This window comes from Lepidochelys kempii, chromosome 4 (genome assembly GCF_965140285.1).
Source record: "Lepidochelys kempii isolate rLepKem1 chromosome 4, rLepKem1.hap1, whole genome shotgun sequence".
Classification (NCBI taxonomy): Eukaryota; Metazoa; Chordata; order Testudines; family Cheloniidae; genus Lepidochelys; species Lepidochelys kempii.
The window spans coordinates 55,164,151-55,181,023 of record NC_136383.1 but is presented as its reverse complement, the minus strand read 5'-3'; the positions used below and the strand labels follow the sequence as shown (position 1 = coordinate 55,181,023).

General features: G+C 40.5%; 1 protein-coding gene across 1 annotated transcript in view; it reads right to left on the bottom strand.

Annotated features, from left to right (window-relative positions):
• Window positions 1–2,339: 2,339 nt before the first annotated feature.
• EDNRA (endothelin receptor type A) overlaps window positions 2,340–16,873 on the bottom strand; it is a 40,178-nt gene continuing 25,644 nt past the window's right edge. The window contains exons 4-8 of the mRNA XM_073341301.1: window positions 12,793–12,991; window positions 9,544–9,696; window positions 7,698–7,831; window positions 7,133–7,241; window positions 2,340–4,049 (exon numbers count right to left, since the gene is read on the bottom strand). Of these exons, the coding sequence (XP_073197402.1) occupies window positions 3,909–4,049; window positions 7,133–7,241; window positions 7,698–7,831; window positions 9,544–9,696; window positions 12,793–12,991 (736 nt within the window). The 3' untranslated portion in view covers window positions 2,340–3,908. The remainder of the gene's footprint in view (window positions 4,050–7,132; window positions 7,242–7,697; window positions 7,832–9,543; window positions 9,697–12,792; window positions 12,992–16,873) is intronic.

Here is a 16,873-nt window from a genome sequence, read left to right as displayed (position 1 = left end):
CAGGAGTCCAACATTTGGATTTTTAAAAGATGCATTTTAATCTTATAAATGTTAATTTATTTTTGGGTGTTAGCTGGACTCCAGTGAAGCACACATTTGGCCTGAAGTCTTATAGTAACTCACCCTCTGCTTTTCCCTTTCATGGTTTCAACTTTCCTTCCTGATTTTATGTCAAGATGTATTGAATTACCATAGGCTGATTTTATTTATACAATATTTTTAGATTACTAAAGAGCAGAAAATATTTGAGACAGAGAGAGAGAGAGAGAGAGACTCCTACCTGTTTTGCTGAATTGTGTATTAGCAGGAATACATGTAATGCAATACTTTCATTTGAATATAAGGGACAAGGAGAATTGGATTTGCAGCTCTTGGTAACAATTGCAGGAGGGATGTGATATACATTCTGTTGATGCACAGGCAGTACAACATAATCAAATACCATGCAATGGCTTGCAGTACACAATGAAATAAATAAAGTGAAGAAACAAACTTTTCAGGTTACTTCCATGAATCTAAAGTGGCACTGTTCTGACACTGTGTATGCAGTTTGCTTTACTTCTAAATCGGCATTTCCAACAGTACTACAGTATGCAGCCTTTTCAAACTGGAGCAATTTGTTCCCAGGCCAACTCTATCCTCCTGTTGACACTTCTGACTTCAGTTCTAAAAGATGTGGTGAGGCAGCACAGAGGATAAGAATTCTAGAAGCAGAGTGAAACGCTTGGTGTGTCCTTTTACATGCCCTTATGTACAGTGCTTTTCCAGCTCAGTGATTTCGTGTCACTACTGGCATAGAGCTGTGTGTTTGTATGTGCAGGGGGCTCTTAGACAGTGTGCTTTGTAAGCAGCAAGGAGAAGCCTTTTTGAAAGAGGGAAGGAAAGCTGGAGGTATTAATCTTTAGTGTCTAAAAGTGGAAAGTGGCTACTACTATATGGACAGCTTGTGAGAAGGTTCACAGTATCCTATGCTGAAAATCTGATCAAGTCACACTGGGACTACTTGAGTTTTGTGGTGTCTGGCTATGACCAAATCTTACAGGTAAACAAAACCTGAGCATCATGATCTTTACCTTACTTCACTGGTTGCAAGTAAAAGATGGACAGAACTGGAAAAATACAGAGCTACAGTTTAATGTTTGTGAAGGCCCAGAGGAATTTGGAATTTAGAAACAGTATTTTTAGACAGAACAACAACCCGAGAGTAACAGTAGCTACTGTAACCTATGAGACTGCAGAAGTGTAAATCAAGAAGCAATTGATTTTGGCAGCAATCACGTCTGCATAGAGTCTTGCTGACTGTAGGTGGAGTCTCGGAGGTCATTTTGTTTCGTCTTCCTGTAGAGAAAGTGCAGGTAACCTACATTTTAGATCCGTTTTTCTTTCCCTTTGCCCACTCTGTACTGTGTTTATTTTATATCAGCATTATAAACATTCCATGATTTTTTTTCTATATAGTTTGGGGTGGTAGTTATGGTGGTTTCTGTTTTTATAAATCTTTTATGCTGCTTCACGCACTCACATTTTGAAGATAATTGCCCTTGTTGAGTCTTTGGCAGGCTGAGGAGTGTAAATTAGGGATAATTGCTGATCCAAGTTTTGAATGGCAGCTTCCCTTGAAGGAATCAGGGCAATGTTAGTATGCGGCCTGAGTGTGTCTTCTAATGAAAATGTTTGTCATGCCTTGAGGAAATTGCAGAATATTCAAGCAGAAATCTTTGCTTGTATATAATTCTACAGAGTTTGATTTTGTATCATGTCTTCATGCAAACTGTATCCCACAATGCTATAAGAAACAAATAATACAGTTACAAAGTTACAGTAAAAATGAAAACAGTGGGAGATGGACAAGCTTGTAGAGCCCACTCTGCCATACCTTCACTGCAATTGGCCAAACTAGCTAAACTGGAGCTAGCATGGATGTGTCTACACAAGGGGCAATCAGATCTCTCACTGCAGGATAGACATCGTAAATAAGGGAGTATAGGTCAAGAGAACAGAGTTTACTAGAGACATCAATTCATGTTGAACTTTGTCACATCAAAATGCATTCAGTCACTGTGGCATTGGTGATGTCAGAGTACAGAGAAACTCCACTATGCCAAAACTCTCAGAGAATTATCATTACTTGTTCCCTCTGATTATTGATACAGTTTGGGTGATAGACTGTTTCGAAAGAAATTCATCCAGGTCTCATTCAATAGCATGCTCTTGAGCACCATTACAGAGCATTGTCAGATTATATTTAAGTTTTTAATATATTAGCACACATTCATATGTGTGTGTATATAGACATGCAAATATGCCATAAAGACAAAAGCACACAAAAATACATAAAGTAATTTACGGAGCAGTTTTTTAATATACACTGTGCATGTAAACATTTGAGAAATTGTGCAGTGGAAGTCACTGTAGTCACTTAATATTTTGACTTTGTGAATAATGTGCAGGCTCATGTCTTCCACTTGAAACACAACTGGATGTTAAGAACTACATTGTGTAGCTGTGGCTATTACCTTTCAACCTGGCAAAACAGATGCTATAAATCTTATGGCAGATTTCTGCAGCAGGCATATTGTATATGATAGTGCTATATTTCATTCCACTATTTAGTAAAATGGGACCTAATCAGCAAATGTAACAGCTGTACATTTTCATGCCATGTAACCAAAAAGTCGACAATAACAAAGAAAAAGTTATGTCACATGTTTACATGTATGCGAGCAATAGCATCTATACATTATATTGTCAGTTGCATTTATATGGTTAATAACCCCAATAAAAACATCAAACTCATTTTAAATGTTTGAACTTTGTAAGCATCTCTCTCTCTCTCTCTCTCTCACACACACACACACACACACACTTCAGAACATATGCATGCACAACTCCTATGGACTCCAACAGGAGTTTTGCCCACATGGACTTAAACTTCAGGTCCACAATTTGTAAGCAGTATTCTGCATATCTGTAATTTAGTGACCATCTTCTAGGAACAGTTTTGGACACTTTTTGTAACACTTTACTGTGTTCCATTGATATTGCTGCATTCCACTTCAATTTCAATCCAAAACAGATACAGTCTCTGCAGAATAACAAGCCTAAGAGATAAACATGACTGGCTAATTATAAATGTGCTTCAAGATTCTCTTTTACAAATGATTGCTCTTTTGCTGATATAGAAAAATATATGTTTATTTTGTAAAGAGGGTTAGAATAAATAGCACATTATAATACCCTGCTTTTGGTATCAGTCTGTGCTGTAAGTGCCTAATGTTGGTGCTATTTTTAGATGGTCTATTCCTATCTTTGAATAGTGAAATGCTAATTTCCCAGCTAATGGATTGTCTCATTCTGTAAAATTAAGTAAATAAAATACAGGTGTGGACTGACACATTTCCAGATAAAAGCTTTTAAAATTCATGCTAAACATACTTTTATACAGAATATATTCACCACTCAGTTAAATGTTTCCTTTAAAAAGTGGCAAAAAGACAGAGATAAACTATATCCTCACAGATTCCATATTCAACATCTTCTGAAAATCCCATGGTGACTAATTCTAATCGGCCATCAAGTAAAAAGATGGCTAGGTCCAGGTACATACGGGACACTTCCTGCTTGGGTCAAAGACTGCAAACATCCTGCACAGTGCTGTGTGAGACTTTCATTTTCATAAGAAGGTGATGTAATTTTCAGAGACAGCAACATTGTCAAGAGGATCCCAATTTGCAGATCTTTAAATTTATAGTAAATCCATTAAATCACCTCTGAAATTAGGTAGAAGGGCAAAGAACTTCTGAATGGATTATATTTTGTGGAACACTCAGTGGATTTCCTGTTTAAACAGCTTTCATGTGACATTTTTTTCCTCCTGGATTCTGAAGTGGTCTCAGTGTCCTTCAGTCTCAGTTTATGCTGTCCTTATGGCTGCTTCGATCTGTATTGTGGTTATTTAGTTCATGGTTTTTCCACTGAATGCTTGTTCCATTCATTGGCACTGACGTCACTAGACTTTTGGACTGGTAGCAGCAACAGCAGAGACATGACTGGAAAGAAAAAGGGTTCGAAATAACATAAATCTAGCAACTCTCTATAGAACTATATTCTGTCTTCAGATGTGTGCATAAGATTCCAAGTGAAGAAGTGGTAGCTGCACATAGGCAGAGTTTGGCCTTAAAAATGCAGGTGATTCTGTAATTGCCCATCTCTATGCCACAAAATTAAGGCCTGATCTTACCCTCCTTATTTAGACAAAATTTTCACTTCACTGAATGGGAATTTTGCCTGAGTAAGGTGTGCAAGTTGAGATCCCACCACACTTCTGAAGTGTAATGCATTGGGTGATACATTCCACACTACAGCAAATCATCCCTTCCAGTCCTGCAAACTACGGCAGTGTTCCAAGACAAGGACTAGTAGTAGCAGACTGGCAGGGATGAGGAAAACAAGAGGAAACCTTTAGATCCTCATCCTCTGCCTTTCTTTTCCTCCTTCTTCTTTCCTCCTATCCTTTCTAAGAAGCAGAGAGAGTAAGAGCAGGAGCATACTTTTTTTTTTTTAGCCAGGGGAATGGTGAGGATGATGACTCAAGCCTATGCTGCTGGATTCTGCACCGGCTGGGAGTCTCCATTACCTCTTTTGAAAAGTGCAACAGCACAACCTGCTCCCTCAGGCTTTCTCCCCCTCTCATGAAATACAAAGTCTGATCCTAGGCAGCTGGGATTTCTGACTGCTCTGGAGAGGGAAGGGGAATGAGGACTGGGATTCCAGCAGCAATAGCAGGATTAGTGACCTCTCCGGGACATAGCAGCAAAAGAGCTTTGCAGATAGGCAGAGCTAGACTCAAGTTAACTGTATTGCGTATTTGTGGGTTGGGATGTAAAATAATTGTATTGATACTCAGGTAGGGGAATAATTTAATTGTAACATGGGAGAGTGGATTGAATTTATTGTTTTTGGTATGGGAGATATGGGGATGGGTTGTAGTGAGGGGATGAGAGGCATAAATTAATTGTCTGACAGGGGTGGGGGCTGGCCTGAACTAATTGTATTGGGGCAGGCAGAGGGACTGAATTAATTATATTGGAGGCAGCCTGGGTAGGTCCAACTCTATTTCCAGTGCCATTTCTCCAGGTATCCAATGAGAGGTCCAGGCAAAGATCCTTTCCACAAACCCACCAGTCTCCAAGCACCCTGGGCAGGGATCACTCTTGCAACCCCCCGCAATTTGTAACCGCTTGAAAACTTGGTTTTATTTCATTCATACAGTGTGGAAGTATTCTAAAACCCCCCTCTAAATTAGTGCATGTAATGCTGAACAAAACACATGTGTTCCACATTGTAACCATTTGTCACATGATTCATTGGCTTGGGTCACACATTGGCAGGTTTGCTTTCTTTCCTTTACTTATAATCATAGACTCATAGAATACCAGGCCTGGGTAGAGACTGTCGAATTGTGGAATTCAACGAATGGCTATGCAGGTGGTGTTGGAGAGAAGGCTTTGGATTCTTTGACCATGGAATGGTGTTCCAAGAAGAAGGAGTGCTAGGCAGAGACGGGCTCCACCTAACGAAGAGAGGGAAGAGCATCTTCACAAGCTGGCTGGCTAACCTAGTGAGGAGGGCTTTAAACTAAGTTCACCGGGGGAAGGAGACCAAAGCCCTGAGGTAAGTGGGAAAGTGGGATACCAGGAGGAAGCACAAGCAGGGGAGCACAAGAGGGGAGGACTCCTGCCTCATACTGAGAAAGCAGGACGATCAGCAAGTTATCTTAAGTGCCTATACACAAATGCAAGAAGCCTGGGAAACAAGCAGGGAGAACTGGAAGTCCTGGCACAATCAAGGAATTATTATGTGATTGGAATAACAGAGACTTGGTGGGATAACTCACGTGACTGGAGTACTGTCATGGATGGATATAAACTGTTCAGGAAGGACAGGCAGGACAGAAAAGGTAGGGGGAGTTGCATTGTATGTAAGAGACTAGTATGACTGCTCAGAGCTCCAGTATGAAACTGCAGAAAAACCTGAGAGTCTCTGGATTAGGTTTAGAAGTTTGAGGAACAAGGGTGATGTCGTGGTGGGAGTCTGCTATAGACCACCAGCCAGGGGGATGAGGTGGACGAGGCTTCCTTCATGCAACTAACAGAAGTTACAAGATCACAGGCCCTGGTTCTCATGTGGGACTTCAGTCACCCCGATATCTGCTGGGAGAGCAATACCGCAGTGCACAGACAATCCAGGAAATTTTTGGAAAGTGTAGGGGACAATTTCCTGGTGCAAGTGCTGGAGGAACCAACTAGGGGCAGAGCTCTTCTTGACCTGCTCCTCACAAACAGGGAAGAATTAGCAGGGGAAGCGAAATCCTAACAGCTAAGGAAACAATACGTATTTTGAAGGATCAGCTGGTTTCACAGTCCCCACCCCACCATTCTACTTCTTTCTACTGTGCTCTTCACTCTCATCTTCTCTCTCACTTTACTACTTTTGTTGTGAATGGGTACTTTAGGAAACACCGACAACAGCAATCTGGAGGCACAGTGTGATAAGTAAAGCAGGTTACTTTAGCCCAAAGTTTTCAGGTGTCCATTTTGAGTTCTTGTGAAAAATGGACTATACAGCTGTCCAGCAACTCTGAAAGCCATTCCACTTTTATAACTTCCAAAGTTTGGGTTTAGTTTCCTAACTTTGGGCTTCCAAATTTGAAAATTTGAGCCAAAGTGTGGTTTCTTGATTACAGGCAGATTGGGATTTCGGCCAGACATATTCATCATTCTAAATAGATGCTAATATTGGGAGAAATGTGATCAGATGAATTCCACTCCATGTATGCGCATTAAGTGGGTAGACAGTACCTAAGATGCACATGCATAGATCACTGAATGTTTGCCTTGGCGGAGTTTGTCAAAATTCTGTTTTACTGGTTTAGTGTCAACACTGCATGGATAGTTCCAGCTCTCAGTCTAGTATGTGTACGATGTGACCTTCTAGCTAATAAATTAGATAACTTCATACCTTTACATGCTCTTCCTTAAACTTTATAAATACCTTTATTTATCATTAAGTACATTAATGGAGCATGTCTGCGGGACATCTACATAAAAATGTCTCATGCCAGAAGTCTTACCTGGAAACAGTTTTTAAACTTCTTGCTCACAAAATAGAGAGCTATGGGGTTTATACAAGAATTCATGGTTGCCAGGTTAATGCTGATGTAATCCAGTGGCAACAAGAAACTAGGCAACGAAAAAGAAAGTAAAATAATTACAACTCTTTACACATTGTAAGGGCATAAGCATAGCACATGAATACTTTTCTCTAATGCACAGGCCAATTCTCTACTGTCTATATTGATCTTCTTCTAGCATAGGCAATGTGTCAGCAAAGGCCTGTCTGAAATAGCTAGTCAGACATTCCAGTTTGGAAAAATGAGAGGAAGGTGAACAAATAATGGCAGTGGTCCAAATTCTGCTCTATCATGAAACCTCATTGGAATGGAATCCCCTAAAACTGAAGGATATAATGGAAGAATCAGAAAATGGAAGAGTCAGCAGTTATAACCTTCTAGTGTCTGGCTCTGACTGCTTAAGTTACCAGTTCTCACAGCTGCATGAGCAATCACATTAAACTCTAAGTAACATATCACCCTATATTTTTTCATTCTAAATGGTTGAGGTAAGAAGATACAATACCTGAACAGTTCACATCTGTTAGGGTCCAATTCATTGTATACCATTTTCTTCAAAATTCGGCTCAAATGGAGAGGAAACCAGCAAAGGGCAAAAATCACTACCAGACAGAAAACTGTCTTTGCCACTTCTCGACGCTGAAGGAAGAAAGCAAAGAAAAAGATTACTGATACATGTCAGTCACATTGCACATGTAAGGGCAGGGAAGTGATAGCAGCACAAAAATAGGCAGTCTAGATAAAAGCATGCACTTAAGATTTCTTGTGCCCAATCCTGCAGTCTTTGCTCATGCAAAACTCATGTTTATTCAGGGACAACTATTACACTGAGTGGGAGTTTTTCATGAGCAAAGACTACAGGCTCAGGCCTTTACAAATGGTTTCACCTTGTCAATGCACAGGTCCTGTCCAACAGGTGTGGGTTAGTGAAAGGAATTGGGGGGGGGGGGGTTGAGAATATAGCTGTTGCCTCTGCAGCTGCCATTGGAGTATAACATGCAGGTTAAGCCTCTGTCATTACAATTTTCAGCCACGTAACTCCAGTTAATCTCCAAATATGACTTAATATTATTATTGCTTCTTTCTTGTAATAGCAGTTATCAAAATATGAAATCTGATGTAACTTTGATTTCTGTGCTAAGAATGGGGCTGCTGCTGCCATGAGCACAATTAAGCATTAATGTGAGGAAGGGGAGAAAGTGAGAGAGCAAAAGTGACAATTGAAAGGACACATTTTTATAAACTGAGGCACAAATCCATCTTGGCTGAGCTTTGGAGATCACAGCAAGGGGGAAGTGGTGGAAGGAGTCTGAAATCTGCATGGTGGAGGATACAGTCTTTCCTTTGGGCCGCCTGACTCTGGCTCTATCCCCTTTCAAGCACAGCTGTGGAGAGCACTCTCATAGAGCTGATTTTGTATTATGAACAGGGTATAAGCCCTAGCACTCCCCCTTGTGCAGTGAGACTGCACAGGTACAGCCTTTAGAGGGTCATTCACAGCTGTAGACAGAGGGTCAGGATTTGAGGGGGTGAGGTAGCAATTGCAGCCTCCTCTCAGACCATAATTGCAGGGACTTGCCTGAAGGTTTTAAAACAGCAGTCCAGAAGGTAATCTAGAAAAGAGCTGCAAACCAAGCAAAGTACAGTCTGATATTACTGTGAGTGACTTTGCACCGTAATCAGTGTTTACACTAGACTTCTTTTTGCCACTCATGGTTGCAATGATGTGAACATCAGTGTAAACAAGACATGGGTGTTTTTATCACTATCTAAAACTGTTCAGAGTAAGGAGAGATGAGAGAGTGGTAAAAATGCTGATGGCACCCCGAACCCTGTCTACACTAGCACTCTTACTGTTTCTACCACCAGTACAACAAAGGGTGATTTCCCCAAAAAGTCTAGTGTAGACAAGGCCAAAGGGTTTATAACCAGGATGCATGATCCCTAGCTCTAGCTCTTTGCAAGAAATGTAAAGTATTCAGCTGAGGACCAGGAAAGGACCAGCAGAGCTTTATGTTTATGGGCAAAAATTCAGAAAACATATTTTTGCCAAATCTTTGTAGCAGCATTCCAAGTAATTTAGCCAGTAGAGATTTAAGGTTAAAGAGAGGGTGAGCAAGACTCTCACACTTTCTTAGGAAAGGAAATAACATGCAATCTCCAATATCTACCTAGTCTATAAATTACTCTTGTGTTCTGGGTTTGGTTGAATACCTCATGGTCAGAAGTCACCGGTAGCCTCACTTTCTATTTCTGGAATTTATTTTATTAAAACCTGTTTTGAAATGTTTATAAACTAACTGCAGATACAGCAGCAGTGTTTTCCCAACATTGGATTCCCTAATATTTACCTGCTTAAGATGTTCACTGAGGGCAATTCTCAAATTGCTGTTCCTTCTGTTTAACATTTCACAAGTCATTAGTGTGTAAAAGACAGCCGTACATGCTAGTGGCACGCAGAAATAAAATCCAAACAGCCACCAATCCTTTGCGTTTTTGTAAAACTGAAGATGAGAAAAAAAAAAGAGAATGATTTTTTTCCAAATGCAATGCAACAGACAACAGAAATATAACTGAACATGTGGTGGTTGATAGTCATTCTTCTGAGCCTATTAACTGAAGTGAACTTTGTGCATTCTTGTTCCTTCTAAGATGTGTTTGTGGTGGAGTAGGATTCTGACTGTTTGCAGAAGATTTTTTCTGAGGCATCATCAAGACATTTCTCAGGGAACTAGATAAATATATCTAATTCCTACTCCTGATTTATCATCACTTGTTAATTAGCCCGAAGTTTTAAAGGGTTTGAATTAGTCATAAACCTGTATTTTAATCTCCATAATGGTGTGACTAAACACATCCCTTATGCTAAACTGAGTAGTTACAAGGTATTCTTTCACCAAGCTTTACACCTAGCATATTACGCCCTTGATTACCATGCTATTTCTATATTTAATATAGAGGAATCAGGGAGATGACCTTTAGCCTTGAATACTTTATAGAGATAAAACAGGCATTTGGTGGCAGCATAAACATTCAATTTACCCTGGTGATAACCTGTCTATAACTTTGGTACTATCTGTCTTGGGTTGGAAATTGCTGCTTGAGGAAGTGCTTGCTGGGTATTTATGCTAATTCATGTAAATCAGTGCTCAACGCTTACCACACAACTGACTTGCCACATTGAAACAAGCTGCAGGTTGACTCCTAAGTCCCAATAATAACACAAACACTAAACTGCATATGAAACCTCTAGGATAACAGGTCTTGATAAGAGCCTTTCTCAGCAAAAGTAATTTACCTTTTAAGGCTCCTGTAAACTGTTTTGGATTCCAAAATGGGCAGGTTAAAAATGTCTTGTAAGTGTAATCATCCTCAGCTATCAGTGGATAGATTACTAGTTGGTGTGCTTATGTAGTGGGCAGATAGAGGCCACTTAATGTGTGTTTGTCTGGAAAATGTGAAGCTTAAGACTGGCTGCTTCCAATGGCTTCAGCTGCCTGGTTAGTTTTACCTTTTATTTACCTGATACGCGTGCTATGTGACTTTCATGACAGGAAATCAGGCCCAACAATAACTTCCCAGTATTTTGCTACGTAAACTGCTGGTAGTGATTTAGGAGGCATATTACGTTTGACAAAACATTTACATATTTTATTCCTCTGTTGGCAGCTATATTTGCACACTTGAGGACATGCTGTATTCTATTTTCCCTTTTTAAAGAAGAGCTGTTTTAATCACCAAAACTCTCCATTGAAATATGACATTTTAAATACTTCCTGTCTCTAGGTTATTAGTCGCTGAGCCAGATGTGTGTAAAAGGGGACCACCCCCTTCTTTCTCAAACTCTTTCCCGTAGCTTCTTTATTCCTAATGGATGTGATCTTACTTGTAACATCACAGTTCCCACACCAAAATATCATGATGTTAATAATGGAGGATTATGTGTCTCCTAAACTACTGTAGAAAGAAGTCAGAGGTCTGAGATCTTGTTTACGTATACTTCTGAACAATGCTCAGTTTCTGAAAAGGAACAAAATCAAAGCTATATTGCAAATTAATTGACATCAATTTAATGAGGTTGATTTTTTATCCACTCCATCAGTACAGCCATGGGTTACATGAGAGAAAATATACGTTACTAAGGGAACGCTTTCTCTTTGGACAGGTAGAAGGAAAGGAGGGACCACTGGTCATAGGCTTGATTGTGAAACCTTCATGCATGTTGACTATCACACAAATATTCCCATTGAAGCCAGTGGGACTGTTAGTAAGAAAGTACTAGTCAGGATAAGATTTTCAGAAATGGGCCCAATAGCACTTCTCCTTTAGAATGATTTTGGGTGTTAAGTAGGGTTTTAAAGCCCAGTGCACCCACCTTCCAATGGACCTCCCCACTGGCTAGGATATAATCAGGTCAAACTTTAGTGAACTTACTGCTTCTCCTGTTGCAAAAATAAAGTCCAGAACTGAGATCTGAGAGGTGGTATTGGGAGGGAGAGAAACAACTTTACATTCCAGATGGGACTTCATAGGAGCACACCTAGAAAAGCCACTCAGGGCATATGATGAATCAGCACAGACCCCTCGTGCATTGGCCAAACTCCCTCCGCAGCTGACTTTCTGAATTGTGTTAGTTGGCTCTTTTCTCATCATCAGCATGTGAACGAGAGGATGGTGGGCTCTTTGCATAGCTGTATTCTCTGTGGGCAGAAGTTCCACCACTAGGGATGCACAGCCTGGGTTCTGGTAGCAGAAACCCAAAAGAGAGTCAAGCCTCACATTTTAAAATTTTTGCTGCCTGGGCTGGGCATTTGGAGATTGCCATTTGTCATCTTTTTGGCAGAGAGACAAGGACTGAGAAGACACACACAGAGGGAATTATTTTCCCTGCTCCAGGACGTTCCCCCAGGTCATACTTGAAGCATCTTGGTAGGGGAATATAGGAAAACTTGCACTGCTGTTACCCATGATGGACCTGTTCTGTGCTCAAAAGGAACACCTCACTATCTACAACTCCCATGAGGACTACTGAGTGTGAAAAGAAAAGTTCAAATGAACAACAAAAAATACCCCCACAACCCTGACCAACTTGTAGACTCTGTATGCAGCATTTACTTATTGACATGTCCAAGTTATAAAACCTACAGTAAGATGTCTGTAAATGATTAATTAAGGAATCTGAGCTGCAAGAATCTTACTACAAAGTACAAAACTGGGCTGATTTAAGAGAAATAAGGATCCTTTTGTTTGCCTTGTAAGTCCACATGGAACTAGTTTTCTACAGGAAATGTGCATTTTAAACATGTTTCCTAATGCTCTCAGCCTCCTGGGATTCATGTCCTCACACGAGTCTTTCAAGTCTTTCAAAGGATAATGCTTTGGGGTCAGATTTACTTTTATTAGCTGCGGCTGAATATGGGAACTCATGACTAAAACTGAAGTTCCCTATCCCAGTTAATCTACTTTTTTTTATGAGTCTTAAACTTTAATGGATAAATAAAGCTTTGTTTCACTTTTCAGTCCGACATCCTGCAAGTGTCTATATTCTAATCTGTTGATTGCAAAAGAAGGAACTTTGATTACTTTAAAATTATACATACCATCATAAACTTGTTTGTAGCATTGAGCATGCAGGTAATATGATCTTCATCTTTGTATTTGAAAGGTATCATGACAAAACCAATTGCTTCTGGAATAGCCAATATAAAGGAGAGAATCCAAATGGAGAAAATTTCAATAGCAGTGATCATGGGGATACCAATTCCCTGAACACGACTCCAGGAGGCAACTGCTCTGTACCTAAAATAAAGAGATAAGCATGACATTCCAGACTATTTTCTTTATTAAGATCTAGAGCTCTTGGGTTGTCTTAACATGTCAGGAATGGTTCTAGATTCCTTAAACTCCCTCAGAATGGCAGCCTGAGATCTGTGTTACCTATGTGATAACAGAGGACCCTACTCATCCAGGAAACCTGCCACCCATAATGTCACCAGCAGCATTGTGGAACAGATCAGATGGCTGGTGGTAGACAGCTGAATGCAAATGTTTACATAGGGCAGCACTGTATCTGCAGGCAGTTAACTAATATTTTATATCCAGAGTAGGGTTGTCAATCTTCCTGGACTAAACTACTGGGAAAAAAAAACAGACAAACTCATCACAAGCAGGAAAATACGTGTGTTTTGTTTACTCTGCTTAAAGTGCAATCTTCCATATATTTTAAATTCTAAAAATACTGGGTTTTATAGTATGGGGCAATTTCTAGCCTGGCCTCAGAATACAAATAGTAAGGGTGCTAGATAGTGCTATTGACAGCATGTCAGTTCAGTCTCAGTACCTACATCATTTTTCCTATGAGAAACTGCAGCACAGGGTAAGAAAGTCTGAAAATAAAATCCATGCTAAAAGCAGTACACTCTTTTCCATAACGTTATCCATTTAAAAATAAAGAGGTTATTTTTCAGAAACAGGCTGTGGTTCTCTGGCAGCAGCAATTCACATATACTTAGCATTTGTAACAGGTTAGCAAAGGCAGTGCAATGTCAAAAGCTGGACTTCATCAAACAGTATATGCTCTAATAAATTGGTTAGTCTCTAAGGTGCCACAAGTACTCCTTTTCTTTTTGCGAATACAGACTAACACGGCTGTTACTCTGAAACCTGTCCCCCTGTAATAATCTAAAGTGGCCTGGTGGGCAGAATTCTTTAATCTGTTCAGTTCCGCTTTGCAAACTGTTTATGCTTAATTTGTTTGTTTACTTCCCCAAAATAGTAATAAATAAATATAGTATAATAATTCCAGATGGGTTTATCATACTGTCTGTTGAAGAAGCATTTTTCTGAAGTTTGGAAAACAAAATAGGAATGCTAGAAATACTGTCCAACTCCTTACGCAATAGTTATGTACAATATGAATATGGGCCCACTGACACAGTAAAAATACCAATGGGAGACGTTGTTAGACATTGTAGGGCCTGGCGTATGTTCCATATACAGTCTCATTAATGTGATGAATTCATGTCTCATACAGCTTATGAATTCAGTCTCATACAGCAAGGATGTTTGGGAAATAGACTGAATCAATGGATGCAGGATTGGGCCCTTACTCTCAGAGGAAAACTATTGGACAGCAGGACTGTAGAATAATAGCAGAGAATATAAAAGTGGTAAGGTGCAAAGTGCTCAGTTTTTCATCAATTTAATAGTATACACACTAGAATCTCTCTCTCTGGTGTATACTGCCGGGTCATACAGCATACTTGCAAGACATGCTGGGGAAAGGCTCTTAGGCTTAAGTTATATAAGCTATTAAAACAGCCTAGGCCATTTTAGACTTGTGGGGTGGAGGGAGGAAAAACTCAAAAAACCCTTATTTTAAATGTATTCCTATGCTCTGAGAATGCCCTAAGAGTTTCAGGTGATCGCTCAGTCCCTGGAGGGCATATGAGACAGAGCTATAAGATCATCTAACTGAGCAAACTGTATTTGAATGATTTAAGACATTACCCTCAGTAACAGAGCTGACTGAATAGCGAAAGAAATGTTGCCGTAATATTTATTCACTTTCAAAATCAAGTTTGTTTGATCACATCTTTGACCCTTTTCAATGTTGTTTTGTGAAAAAATTTCAAGTGCTTGAATTTTACTAGCAGGATCATTTCAGCACATGTACATGAATATTCATAGAAACTGAACTTTGAATTGTATGTTTGGTTGTAAAATTCTCATTCAGTCATGTGATATCATTTCAGTTCCCCAATTGGATGATGTATATAACCAATATTGTGTAATTGTGAACTGCAAATTACAGTCAACTACACTATCTGAAGTTCATGCTGTTAGTTACTCATGTAACTTTTGTAACTGAGTGAATTGCAAGTTGTGAACCTGATTCTCTACTTCCCCACACTTTGTGCCGTCAGTTACACTTCTGCAAAGTAAACTATTATTCAGATTTGGTCATGTTTTACAACCTTTTTGCACAGCTGTAAATCACTATACAAGAGGGAGGGCAGTGGAGAATTGGGTCCTGCATATTCAGTTATGATTTTTGCAGCTCACAATTCAAACGACTCATCAGACCAAGAATTATTTATTGAATGTGAATAATTTCAAATAAAGAAGAAATTTAATAATTTGATTATCAGAATTTGTTGAATACATTTTCATACAGAAATTATACGGTCAGCTGTACTCCATTGGTATGAGGATAACTTCAGTAAAATAGTGGTACTTTAATTTTACAAGTGTGTGTACTATGAACTATTTAATACACAGGATCTTTGTCTAGCCTCCAATGGCCTATGATTAGGTGTGTGAAAATGTTGCAGAGTTTGATGCCTTCAAACTTACAGAAATATAGTATGTATATCAGGGAAGTATAATAAAACAAAGGAGCATAATACAGTGCATTAAATTCCCCAACCTAAAAGCCATGTGTGTGTTTTCTGACTTTTCTTTTTCTTTTGTTTTTATTTTCTTTTTCTCGCCATTAATGTCCAACACATTCTATTCATCTCCAGATTGTTTTCTTTTCTCTTTTTCTGCATTTGTTATTCTCTCTATTCTTTGAAAAGCCCCATCTTCTTTCTTTTCAATCTTTAGCTTTCCTATTATGTTGTTTACCCACTTGCTTGCTCCTATATCATATTGTGTCCATCCCTTGCTGTCCTTCTCCTGTGCTCTCTACTTTCTTTTACTCTACACAGTCTTAATTATTTATCCTCACTTGGTCTTCATTGCCTCTAACCAGTCCTCCCTACTATTTGGCATGTATATAATGCTTTTAGATTCATAGAGTTTAAGACCACAAGGAACCATTAAATCATCTAGTTCAGGGATGGGCAAACTACGGCCCAGGGGCCGCATCCAGCTCTTCAGACATTTTAATCCAGCTCTCGAGCTCCTGCTGGGGAGCAGGGTCTGGGGCTTGCCCTGCTCAAGCAGTCCAGCCAGGGAGCCAGGGTCTGGGGCTTGCCCCACTCTGTGCATGCCGTGCCTCCACACGGCTCCCAGAAGCAGCGGCATGTCCCCCCTCCAGCTCTACACACTGCCCCCGCCCCAATCCCGTACCTCCCATTGGCCTGGAACTGCGGCCAATGGTAGCTGCAGTGGCGGTGCCTACAGACGGGGCAGCATGCAGAACTGCCTGGTTGCCCCTCTGTGTAGGAGCCAGAGGGGTGACATGCCTCTGCTTCCGGGAGCTGCTTGAGGTAAGCACTGCCCAGAACCTGCACCCCTACCCCTCTCCCATGCCCGTGCCCCAGCCCTGATCCCCCTCCTGCCCTCCAAACCCCTTGGTCACAGCCCAAAGCACGCTCCTGCACCCCCAACTCCTCATTCCCAGCCCCACCCCAGAGTCCGCACCCCAGCTGAACCCCGCCCCCCCCCCGCATCCCAACCTCTATCCCAGCCCAGAGTCCCGTCCCGCACCCTGAACTCCTCATTTTTGGCCCTACCCCAGAGCCTGCACCCCCAGCCGGACACCTGACCCCCTCCCACACTCCAAGCCCCAATTTTGTGAGCGTTCATGGCCTGCCATACAATTTCCATACCCAGATGTGGCCCTCGAGCCAAAAAGTTTGCCCACCACTGATCTAGTCTGATCTTCTGTATATAACAGACCTTTAAATATAACCCAGGTATCAGTGTTCCCTCTAATTTTTCCCACATGTGTGG